Here is a 12982-nt window from a genome sequence, read left to right as displayed (position 1 = left end):
CGAGGCCGGAAGGGGGACCCCAGAGCGCAGATTCGGCCGGGCGGGGGCTCAAAATGGGGCGGGGGCCGTGGCGAAGCGGGCGCGGGTCCCTCTCCCCTGGCCCGCCCTTCCTCCCTCGCTCTCTCGCCCTCCTCCTCGCTCTTTTTTCTTTTTCCGCGAGGCCTACACGACGCCAGGGGTTTGGGTGCGTGTTGGGGAGGGGGAGGGGGAGTCCCACAGGGCTCGGGAGACTGCGACAAAAAGAGGGTTTCGGGGACAGGAAATGGGGTGGCGGGCAGAGGGAGGGGGACCCGCCTCCGTGGGGTGTGTGATTTGTTGGGAGAGGGAAAAGGAGAAAGAAAGGGGCCAGAAGAGGAGGGGGTGACGCGGGGGGGCGCCGCGGTGGCTGAGGGGGCCTCGGCAAGGGGAGGCTTTGGCGGGGGAAGTGGCCGAGGAGAGTGGGGGGGCGGGTGACATCAGCCCCTCGGAAGGGATCGGAGTGGTAAAGGTGGTGCAGTGAGGGGGAGGGGGCGCGGGCGAGTCGTGGCGCCGGAGTGGGGGGGAGGGAGCGCGGCCGCCGCTGGGCGCGACTTGTGCGTTTCGGGCAGGACAGGCTGTGTGCGCGGAGCAGACGTGTCCCGGGCCGGGCCGGGCCGGGCCGTGGAAGGAAGAGAAGGAGAATCAAATAAAATAAGACCAAAAAAAAAAAAAAAAAATGGAGTTAGTACGCTAAGTGCCCAGTGAAGCCAAATGACACGTCATTTTTACAGTATGACCTTTTTTTCCCCTTCCAGACATGCAGGCTTTTTGAAAAGCAAAGAAGAGAATTAATTGTAGCAGATGCCCCCCTCCCGCAGCAGCGCCCCCCCAACCCTTAACACACACACACACATATTTTCCTGTTAGTCGGCCACATTGAGAGTGCTTTGTGAAAAAAGAAAAAAAAAGACATTCACAAATCAGATAGAACTGGAAAATGACATTTGTCTGTAAATGGCTTCTTGGTCTGGAAATGGCGTTTTTTTTTGTCCTTTTCAAGGTGGGAGGGGGGATTGAGAGGGTTTTAAGGAGAAGACTTTTTTTCCAGGTGGAAGGAGATGAAAAGACATTAGTTAGTTTGTCAAGTGCCATTTGGTTGTTTGGTTTTGGGTTTTCTCTTTTGATTGCGGTTTTTCCTCTTTGGCCAAAAAAAAGGGGGGTGGGGATTGTTAACTGTAAGGAGATGGCTTTTTCTCCTTTTTTCTTAAAGGTGCTGCTTTGGGGGAAAAAACAAACAAAAGAAACATAAAAGAAATTGTTGAAATGACCAGAAGATAACACAAGCATTAATTAGTATGGAAGCTTTCTACTTCCTTAGTAATTTGGCTATCTGAGTTAATTTGTGGATTTGCTAGGTTAAGACCTAGTTCATGGTCAGATTTCAACAAAACTGCTTGATTATAAAGAATAAAATGTAAAAGGCTGGTTTTTATTTGTGGTGGTGTTTGGTTTGCTTTTCTCGGATGGGTCATGTCTTTGTTCTCCTGGGCCCAGATTTATGTAAAGCAGAAAATTATTAATTAAGGGAAAATACGTCTCTCTGGTGTTTTATGCATTTGCCATTTCAGTAATTAAATAGTACATATGTTGAGGTCATGTCTAAAACTTCTAAAGGTGGAATTATGCTATGTGAATATTAATATGCATATAAGTGATTTCAAAGTATAAGCCTAGAAAAGTCTAGAATCTTTCTTAGGAGTGCTGTCTTGCTAACTGAATACTAATTGAAAACAAGTGTGATGCTAATGGTACCTTAAATTTCTAACACCTTTGCACAGTGATCCCAAAGTCTCCACTTAAAATTGAAGACTGTTACTCAGATCACACCTTGCATCACTGTGGCCTAATCTTCCTCAGTGCCCTGGTCCATACATTTTATCACTATTTATTGACAGCCCCTGGCGCAGTGGTCTGCACCTCAAGCCACTGCCACGCATTTTGCATTTTCAAATGGTGATTCTCACCAAATAATGCCTCCCCCCCCCCCCCCACACAGGAAACATAATGATGCCCAGAATCCTCTTTTTAATCCGTTGTAATTTGATGACATAAAAATTGAGTGAATTACAGTACCACAAAAAGATCTTGAAAAGATTTTTTCAGCCCAATTCTCTTAATTTCATAAATGTGGAAACTGAGGCACAGATCTCTTTGTGCCTGTAAAAGAGAGGTGTCACAAATTTTAACAATTCTGAAGTAAGAATATTGGAGATTCTGATATTATGTATTCTTTTCATGGAATCTCTTAATAGTGCCTTTAATATTTTAATTTATGAGAGCTAGGCTCATTAAGTAAGATAGAGTGTTTGCTTTGAAATCAGTGTTTCTGTGGAAACTAATTTTAACTTTTACAGATATTGATTACAGCTTGTGAGAAGGCAAGAGAAGGAGGAATGCTCTGCTCTTTGGGAAGTAAAACAAAACAATTAATAAAAGTGAAAAAGAAAGAAAAAGAGGGGTAAAAAAACCAAACAGGTTTGTGTGGGAGGAGGGCAAAATACTGTTCACACAAGGATTATTTATTGGAGAGAGTGTGCATTTGCAGAAAAGAAAATGAAAAAATAGCAATCCTCCTTCTAGCTTGGTGAAAAATTTTTTTTTTCCATAAAATATATTTTTACAAATGAAAGGTGATTTAAAATGGAGGCGTGTGTTCCTTCTTACTTTTAGTTGGGGAGGGCTTTGGGATCTGAAAATTCAGTGGTTTCCAGGAATATTTTTCCTTGTGATTAAAGTCTTGTCCTTTTAATGCTCCTTACAGTCATTGCTACATGTGAATATGGTTGTTTTCAAGCACTACATTTGATATTAAAATGTTTTTCCAGAAGGTAACAGAAAATTGATGGTCTCCCATTTTCCCCAGCAATATGGTTGTTGTATGCAGAGGGAAGTAATTGGGAAAGGAGGGTAGATAAAATGTAATGTTGGGGTTTTAGGGGTTGATTTTTAAGTAGCCCAAGGGGAGAGAAACCTGCACGGAAAGAAGCTGCATTGTGACAATGTTGAGGAGCTTAGTGCTGCGTCAGAACGTGATCTGGAGGAGACTGCAGTGTCTGGGCATTGTTTGTGAATCCTGGGTATTTTAACCATGAAACATCTGACAAACAATGAATTATGTAGCTATGTTCATTTATGTGCACATTTTACCAGTGAATGCTCCCATTTCAAGGATTCAGTTTCACAGTTTTAACTTCAATTTTCTTTTTCCCCCTCAAATGACAAAATTGCGTCATTCCCTCTCTTTGCCCCTTTGCTTGCCCACCCCAAAAATTTTAAAACAACCAAAAGAAAAAAAAAAAAAGACACCTAAAAACAGCGTAAACCTTTAATTCTTGTTTGTTGTTCTGATGGTGAAATACTGCAGGTAGACACAGAGTTGGACATTTAATTCACTTTCTCTGCGCCGAAATGTCAAGGAAAATTGCAAGTCTGTTATTTTGTTTGTTTTTTGCGTGTTGCTTCTATGGAAAAAACAGCAGTGCTCTCCCTGCCCAAAGTGTGTGAAATGCCTCCTTCATAACCTGAGACTTACTTTCATTTTCTAGGTGCTGGAGAATCTGGTAAAAGCACCATTGTGAAGCAAATGAGGATCCTGCATGTTAATGGGTTTAATGGAGAGTAAGTGTCATATCTGTGCAGGGGCACAGGAGGAGGAACACATTTGGTACTAACCTTTAGGAAGTTTAGGAAGGGTTGGGGGGCTGGGCAGCCCATTTTCATTTAATTTTTTCAGCCTACATATTAGAAAGTCTGGGGAAGAGCTTGTTAGGGATATCCCCCCCCCCCCTTTTAATCTTCAGTGCAGCAACAAATAATAATAATAAAGCACCAGGGTTCTTGTAAAACATCTCCTGGTTGGCCCCGTGACAGATTGCCGCAGACCTGCCCGCAGATTTTGGTGCAATGGGGTCTCCAACACGGCTGACACTGGCTAGGTGCCCCCCCTCCCAACTTTGCGGGCCAAGCCCTGCAGAGTGGAGTCCCCTGGCCCCAGCAGATCACTGCACCCTGGTGCAGGATGTTTTAAACCATTATGGAAACACTGTTTCAGTAATATTCTCACATAAAACAAAGTTGGAAGAGGCAGCCCTTGTTAATAATTCCTTATCCCACACCCCTTTGGAATTAATATTATGGGCAAATCATTGTTTCCCTTTGTAAAAATCAATAGTCTTGCCTAAAGACTCGAAAAGGAGACATTTAAATGATCGAAAAACTGGGAGTTAGGTACTTCTGGCCGGTTCAAGGAGGATTTTTGCCTTTGAAAAGTCCTTCTAGGCATCTTGGTATGGGACAATCTGACGATACCGCAATGAAAATAAAGACTAAACGAGAGCACGTATATTAGGGATGTAAAAGATAAATACGGCGTCATGCTTGCCATGAAGAATGCAAACAGGGGTGGGGGCTCAATAGAATCAGGCAATTGGCTTTTCTCCCCAGACTCCAGATGGGTCCCTCCCTCATTCTCATGTAACAAAATGTGTGAAACAGAAAAAGCTAAATTGACCAGCTTGTTTCCACTGGTGTGAGAGCAGTTAACCCCGGTAGATTACAAACACCTGAAGGCACTAGTTTGCAATTACTAGCTGCTTAGCAGTCCCATTCCCTTTCTTAAACCTGAATTCAGTTGAAAATTTATCCCTCAGTTGTATTCCCTTTAGTTGAAAAAGGGGAGATTGGGTCAAAACGGCATAGTTTAATTCAGTTATGCACCAAAGAAACCAAAAACAAACAAATAAAAAACCGTATACTGTCGCCTGCTATGCACTAGGCACCGGGAAACAAAGATGAGTTTTATCACCTCTTAGAGGTAAAAGACCTGTGCCGAAGGCTGCTCTTTATGGAAAATTCTAGAATTTCTTAGATAAGAGGGGGTAAGAAAAGGATGACATCACCTAAACAAATGGACATTTTAGCTTAGAGTGCTTTTTATGCTTTAACTGTGAATTCAGAAGAATTGGAATTATCAATATGCACATACATTTTGTCAAATAAGTCGCCTTGTCACTAGCCAATGCTGAAATTAATTCCTGACACACCCTTCAATAAAGCCCTGCCACCAGAGATTGCCATCAGTCAATAAACAAAAAGCCCGAAACAGACTTCTAGCTATGAATTTGTAGTTAAAAAAAAAAAAATCTTGCACATTTTTTCCCCCTCCAACTTGCTAGACAGTGCTTCTTCATGAGGCTAGTTAAGCAAAAATAATTTGACCATGTACTCTCTAGATAAATATTTTGATTAAAATTGGACATGGCTAGCATTTTTAAAAGGATGTAGCGGCCACTGTTTACCTAAGCTCGAGTCTGAGGGAAGATAGGACACCCTTGAAATAATTTACTTAGAGTTTTATTACTCTACAGATTGCCCTAAAATTTTTTAATTTTTAGAGAAAGGATTCTCTTCCCTAAGTAAGCCGGTCTGTAATGCAGACAAGGCATTTAAACCAGAACTTCTCTTTTCTATTTTCTTTTTGAAAAGAGGAAGCGACATTCCCAGTTTGCCTGCTTTGTAGAGGAAGCCATAGGTAATCTCCAAGGATGTTAAATTTAGCCTGTGAAAGTGACATACAGGGGAATTCTTCATGTGAGTCTAGAAACCTTATTTTTATCTCGTCAGCTGAGCCTCCTTTTTTCTTTTTCCTCACTGCGGTATTGCAACAATCTCGGTTTTCTTCTTAACTAGGAATTCCCTATGAAATGACATCCATCCACTAAAGGGTGTTTCTGCGTGGTGCCAGGGCCTTTGCCTCCTTGCTCCCGTAAATGTGCGCTTTGTTAGGGCTGGGCTGAGCTATTAAATTTGCCTTAACTATCCGCAGACTGCCGTGCCAATTACATTTTTAGAGTAACGTGTAATATTAATCTGACCTTCAGAAATACAGAGGTCAGGTGTGGATTTTCCTAACACAAAGCTAACTCTCTTCCTTACATTTAGTGCCAGAAGAAAAAAGTACCATTAACCTTGGTTGAGCTAATAAGCTAATCAATTACAAAACCACATAGAAGGCTTAGCCATCCTGCCCTTCCCACCTTCAGGAAAGAATTCCAACCATTTGTGAAGATTTGGGTTTTGAGTGGGGTTTTTTTTTCCGCTGCCTCATAGTCCAGGTACAGTTTTAAGTGATGACAGTTTATGGGGAACAATTATTTATAAATAAAAACATTTTATAGGTAGTTTTCCCCAACTGGAAGAAGGGAGGTCATTAATATTGCACCAGGAAATCATGGGCAAAAATCACCCATGCCTTCGTGTGTTCAGATACAACAACTGTGAAGGTTGAGATCTGGGAGAATTAGGAGCCTCATGGACTCCTATATTCTCAAAAGAATTGTGAGATAAATCCCTGCTTTAGCTCCCTAATGCATGTACATTTAGTGAAAGCACAAGAAAATAATTATCTGTCCCTTCTGTACCCGACCAGAGTCTCCAGAGGGCTCTGCTGGTGCAGCAGCACAGGTGTGGGATCTTCCCTCCACGGCCTGCAGTCTCAGTTGACATTCCAGTTTAGCCAGAAGGGAGACCTAAGAATTAACGGGAGGATGGTGGCCATTCGTTTAGGAGTGTCGAGAGGCTGTGTGGGGTTTGTGACATTGCCGTGCCTTGCAGATTAGGTGAGCTTTCAATCTCTCTTTAAAAGGGGCGGCGAAGAGGACCCGCAGGCTGCAAGGAGCAACAGCGATGGGTAGGCACATTCAAAACCAGAAACACTTTCTAACAAACACACAAGCATGAAGATCATACTGGGAAACTGAGGGCAGAGACCTGGGAAGAAAGCACAAGTCGTTGAAGGGCCATCAGCCATCTCGGTATACGTTTGCAAATGACACAGACGAGCTCTTAATGTTTCAAAGCACGTGAAGTGCAAAACAATCTTTTTTGGCCATCCTTAAAGTATAATTAGATCCAGCTGGGGAAAAGTTATGGATTTCAGCATTGGATGATCAGTTCAGGGTTTTGAGAATTGATGTTTTTTCACATGGTTTCTGTTTCCCCCCAGCTCTCCATTTGAATTGGCGACGTGTCTTTAAAACTGTCTACTAAATTTCATTTCATCAATGGTTGGTCTGATTTTAAAATTTCAGACCTCCTTGAAAAAAATAATACTTTACCTCTTAAAATACATGGTGCCGCGCTGTCCTGAGTTTTGAAAAAAAAAGTTCGGCCCGTTGGAGGAGGTCATTGTTAAGAATGATCTCGAAAGGCCTTTGGTCTTTTAAAAATTATCAAATTTATTTTTATTCAAGGTATTTTATGTTAGCTAGTGGATAGGAAATTAACGATGGCATCCATCTTTTTTTTTTCCATTCATTATCAATTTTTTTTTTTCCACTTCCTGCATCCCCCCTACTCATCACATGCAAACACACACACACGCATGCCAGGTAACCCATTCTGGCTCTGCTTGCATATTCAGCATGCAGTGATGGAGTAGCCATTTCTCATGAGAACATGCAGAGCTCATTGACCTAGCCTAGAGCATCTCAAAGAAATAGCTTCTGTGGCTGGGGAGGGGCGGGGCAAAGGATATTGGGGTCAGGACAAAGTAACTGACACATGTTTGTTCATCTGTTTTTTTTAGAATATATTATCCCTAGATGATGGCTACAGTTTCTCATCTTCCCGGCTATGTCCTATCACACTTTGCATGCTGGAATTGCCTGGTCTTAGGAACTTCTAATAAGAATAATATTCTGTTGTCGGGGGGGAGGGGGGATGGGGCCCTACCACCTAACCTCTAAAGATAACTGGAACAAAAAAAAAAACGGAATGAAATTCTTAATTGGCAAAAATGTAGTGTAGCAACAGTCCAAAAAAGGCATCTACGTAAAAAGTGATTGACAGTTTACTGTACCAAAAGTTGGCATTTGAGAAATATGACAAGTCCTTATTGAACAACCTACTGTGTACTAGAAGCTGTGCTAGACCCTTGAACCCTACTAACACCTTGCCTGCACTTCTATCTGTGACTCTGTTCTACAAGTAAATATAAGTATTAACGTACGTGATAAATAAAAATTCTCTGCATGTTTCAGCAATCTCTGTATCTTGCGTCTGTCTTCTGTCTTTCTTCTTTTGTCTGTCTTTTCCCACAAAAGCACAAAGATAAAGGTATAGAACTGAATGAAACTTAGTACAGCATAGCCTTCCTCTACCACTTAGTTAGCCCAAGGGGTAGGGGGGGTGGCTCCTAAAATTCGAACCCAGCTAATCTGCTTTATACTTAGACAGGGGAGGAATTGCAGGGGGCTGGAATATCCTAAACGTACTTCCAGCCCCAGCCCCAGTTTTTTAGTCCATCAGAATTCTAGCAATTGATATATATTTTGGCTTTAAGTAGTTTAGAGACGTCTGAGAAGTTTTCTTTAAATTTCACAATCAGTGTTAAATTCATTAACCCATAGTAAAAATGATGATAAACCTGCCAGCCCCCAGTATAATGGCTCCGTCTACGTAGTAGTGGCTTCAATGGAAGAATTTTACGTTTTAGTGTTACACACCCGAATTAGATTTCAGATTTCTATTTTAGATGTTTTATACTTGATACACTCCCACACCTATTCACATACGTAGATGAATACTGAACATGTTCTCAAAATATCCGTATCTAAGACTGGAAGTTTTCCAGTCATACTACTGCTTAGACCAGAATGTCAAACTGAATGAACGAACCTCGTTTCTGGAAATACTTTTCTCCTGCCATATGTACATTTGGGTATTTAATACTCGGACATATCTAAGTTTTAACTATTGTGGGACCTTAAAACCAAAGGTTAATGGCTCGCATTACCATGGAAATGGAGCCTGTTTTTAATGAATGGGAATGGGTTTGTCCTATGGAGTTTTAGGTAAATTTAAATTCATAAGTGAACATTAGGGACAAACAAACGTCCTTTTAAAACTCGAACGTCTAAATAACTGATTTTAGACTACAGCACCAAGTCTGGACATCAGTCCTAATTTCAGAAACGAGCTTCAATTCTGCACACGCACAGCAAAAAAGCCCACCTAGTGGTCAGGACTCCCGGTCCCTTTAAATATCAAGTGGCTGTGTTAAGAGTCTGGGGGCCGGAGTCCGACTTCGGATGTGGGCACAAATTCCCCACTCCTGGTTTGCAGCACACCCCTCGCTGTCATATCTGCTCTCAAGTTCTCCTGACTCGCAGCACTTTTATTTAAATGGCCATGAGGGGGTTTCTGGTACCATCTGTCACCCCCCACCCCAAAACATGCACACCCTCAAGAGCTGACAAGAACGGCACCTCTAAACTCCTTATTCCCATATAAAAGGAGCAGTGTCTCAACAGCCGATTAATAGAGGGCTGATCCTGGAAATAGGTGAAGTGAGATCATTCAGAAAATGAGGGCCACCCCTCAAATAAATATGCAAACATTTACTTTGAAAGAATAAAATGCTCAGGAAATATTAGCTATTAAAATGATTTGAATAAGGAAAGACCAGGTTCTTCGCAGGGCAGGGCTGTTGGCAGGTGAGCACACGACCCCCTCAGTGATCCCTGCACCCCGAGATCTACCTTCCCCAGGCCCCAAGAACCACTCGGCCGGGCTGCAGGTGCTGTTAAGCCCCTTGGCATTTCGTCTACGTTGATGTTCTGCTGTGTTCTTCTCCAGAGGGGTTACGTATTGAATTTCTACCTGCATCCTATGACTCTAGGTGAATCAACCAAGTGAATGCTTCAAAAATTGAGAATCGCACAATTTTTTTTGAGAGTTACACACAGCAGGAAATAGGCTCTGTCCCTTCTCCTCCCTCGTGGCTCAGACTTGCCCTCTCTCAGCCTCAGTTTCTCCCCCTGTGAGGCTAGCACCTTAGTCCCACGTGACAGTCACGTCCCAGGGCCTAATACACAGTAGGTGTGTTGTGCAGATTGGTTCCATTTGCCCCCACTGCAAAACCAAGAAGTGAGGCAGGGTGCGTGGATGTGGCACGATTGATACCCCAAGCAAAGTGTCCTTATCCCCTAAAAACACAAACTCAGGAATTTTCCCTGGCTGTGCCTCAGGTGAAGGGCAATTTCTGCAAGACACAGCATTTTTATTGATGTCACCGGGTACAAACATTCCATCAGGGGACCCTAGAAGCCAAAGGGTGTGGCCTTGTGGTCCCAGTGACAGAACATAGAGCGTTCCACATACCACACAGGCCATCCTGTATGTCCAAGTTAAAATCAAAATTAAGAAGCCACAAAACCTCTAATCTCTACCTAACAGAGGGACCCCCCCGCACCCCACTCTGCATAAGTCCTAGATCGTAAAGACTTCCAGAGGCAGAATCTTTATTCCTGTTCACCTCAAGGGATCGGTGTGTATTAACATCATCAACTAGAAACGTCATTCGTTGCTGCTGACTGCAGTGACAGACACACGATGACTATTTAAATAAATAAGTAAATAACAGGGCCGTAGAAGCCCTGAAATCTGTAACTGACACCACCCCCTGCACTCACTGGTTCTCAGCATACTGCCCAGTGGTGGAGTAAGCCCCAAGTCGAACCAGGAAACTTTCTCCTCCCGAACCCCACAATGAAGTACCCCACCCTCCCCCCAAAAACAGGGATGTCGTTAAGGGCGCATAGGAACCTTTTAGGAAGCGTTGGTGTGCAGTGGGGGCTTCAAGCAGATGGAACCACTTCTGAAACAGTAAATGAACACGTCCGACTTCGGTACAGTAGCCTTGATCATTATCTCGATGCCAGTTTGCTAATCTGCCCCAAATCGGGTGTGTCCTTGGGACACATTTGGGAGGTTATAATTTGAAACCACCTTTATCCAGGAACCTCCAATCTCTGCACATATCTGAACCCACAACTCCTTCAAGAACAGAATACTATGCTTTTAGTTGGAATATCTTGGCTAAAGTGACACTGCTAGTCGACGTGTTGCAATATGATTTTTTTTTTCTTTTCAATCCCACTGTAGTGAGAAGGCAACGAAGGTGCAGGACATCAAAAACAACCTGAAAGAGGCCATTGAAGTAGGTGTCCGGGTCCTCTCTCATTCTCTTAGCCTCCCCTTCAGACAGTGCCATCCCCCTGACCACTTTGCTAAATCCCTTTCAGACCATTGTGGCCGCCATGAGCAACCTGGTGCCCCCTGTGGAGCTGGCCAACCCTGAGAACCAGTTCAGAGTGGACTACATTCTGAGCGTGATGAACGTGCCCGACTTCGATTTCCCTCCCGTAAGCTAAGACCTCAAACGTGCGGCCTCGGCCCCCTCCCCTGCACCGCAGACAGGACAGGTGACGAGCCACCAGGTTGGAGCTCTGCTCACCAGTCACCTCCGTACATCACACAGGCACACCGGTGTCAAGCCACACTTCGGCAAAACACAGTGGTATTGACTCTTAGGAAAGTTAATTCTGTAAGGATGCTTAATGTTTAAAAAAGAATCACTAATGATCATTAGGGCTTTGCTCAAGATGGATGAGCAAAATTCTATCACCCCTTGTAAATCTTGGCTCACTCCTCCCCACAAGTAAACATCACATTTTAATATTAAAATTCTTGCTTTACTAGATTATAAATTTTTATGAGGGAAAAAGTCATGAGTTGTGGTAGCCTTAATTGTTCCCTCATACACATCTTGTGACAGACAAAACTCCGTTAAATATGGCAGACAAATGCTAATTGTCCAGTTAATTGAAAATATCCTAAGATACCAAGGAATGCAGAAATGAAATGCCAGCTCTGATATTCTTATCTTAAACAGTTTACTATTTAACCTTTATTAAGGTTTTTTTAAAAGTAGTCCATGCCTCTGGGCAAATGAAATCTATTCTCATTATTTAAAAAAAAAAAAGACTTAATCTAAATTGTAACTCAGATTTTCTTCTGTGCTCCCTGGCTGCGTGCATGCCACTGTTTGGAAAGATTTGTCTGCTCCATAAAGAACTATTTTTAGGGAACACAAAACTGCCCGTGCCCGGGCACATACATTTTGACCCCTTTGTGGGCGAAGAAGCGTTTATAAGAGGGAACGGGAAACAAGATGGAAAGATGTGTGAGTTTATAAGGCCTAGAAGGAAGAGACTTGTCTACAGTGAAAACAATGAGTTACTGTTGCCTTTTGTCAGGCTTTCGTGGGAATTCGTGTTTGTGTATTTTAAATGGGTTTGGCTGTAAACTTAAACTAGCGGGAAAGCAGTATCATTAAATATGGCTAGGTAAATTTTTATAAATAGCATTTGTCTGAAAAAAATTCAAGCAATAAGCACAATATACACAGTACAACGCACAGACTTTTTCGTGAAATATGGTTCTATATTTCTAACAGGAGAAGAAAAAGTGGCAGTCTATTAAAAATGCCCCAGAACAGTAAACTTTTATTAGTCCTACTGATAACTGAACTTTATGTTCTCACCTACTTTTAATCCTTCTCTTGATAAATTCATATTGGAGAAAAACCTCCTCTTTCCTTGTAAGGGAAGATTGCCCCCATATAATTAAAAATGTTTTTATGTTCCAATGAAATGTGAATCATGACCTAGTGGATTTAAAACAACTCCGAGGTTATTTGCTTCTTCCTATACAACCTTCCCCACAGGGACAGGCACTGGCGAGGCCAGATTTGCCAAAAAAGTTTACCTAGCCCTACTTATTAATACTGCTTTCCCACTAATAAAGGTTTACAGCCAAACCCATTTAGAATACACAAACACGAATTCCCACAAAAACTGACAAAAGGCATAAAAGAGATCTGCTGTAATATTTTTTGGTAAAATTCAGATTTTCCTACAAATGAAATTTCTTGTTTTCACAACACTGAATCATTCATTGACATGTTCTCCTAACAGATTAGCATATATTCTTCCTATTCTTTCCTGAGGAAACAAAATCAGTCAGTAGTTACTGTCCCCTTCCCCCGCCCCCCAAAAAATATAGGAGGAAAACTACCCAAGACCAGTAATTGACAATAAGAGGAGATCAGCAGGAATTAAAT

At 42.4% G+C, this 12982-nt stretch overlaps 1 protein-coding gene across 6 annotated transcripts in view; it reads left to right on the top strand.

Annotated features, from left to right (window-relative positions):
* The window catches only part of GNAS (GNAS complex locus), a 65656-nt gene that overhangs the window by 47104 nt on the left and 5570 nt on the right, over nucleotides 1-12982 (top strand). For 3 of the 6 annotated variants that reach the window (XM_058562402.1, XM_058562398.1, XM_058562400.1), the window contains exons 2-5: nucleotides 3564-3636; nucleotides 6662-6706; nucleotides 10963-11017; nucleotides 11103-11222. In XM_058562402.1, coding sequence (XP_058418385.1) covers nucleotides 3564-3636; nucleotides 6662-6706; nucleotides 10963-11017; nucleotides 11103-11222 — 293 coding nt within the window. The remainder of the gene's footprint in view (nucleotides 1-3563; nucleotides 3637-6661; nucleotides 6707-10962; nucleotides 11018-11102; nucleotides 11223-12982) is intronic. The other 3 variants (XM_058562399.1, XM_058562403.1, XM_058562401.1) reach the window with 1 other exon arrangement.

Source organism: Diceros bicornis, chromosome 19 (genome assembly GCF_020826845.1).
Source record: "Diceros bicornis minor isolate mBicDic1 chromosome 19, mDicBic1.mat.cur, whole genome shotgun sequence".
NCBI lineage: Eukaryota > Metazoa > Chordata > Mammalia > Perissodactyla > Rhinocerotidae > Diceros > Diceros bicornis.
The sequence above is the reverse complement of the archived record's forward strand: the minus strand, read 5'-3'. Positions and strand labels throughout refer to the sequence as shown.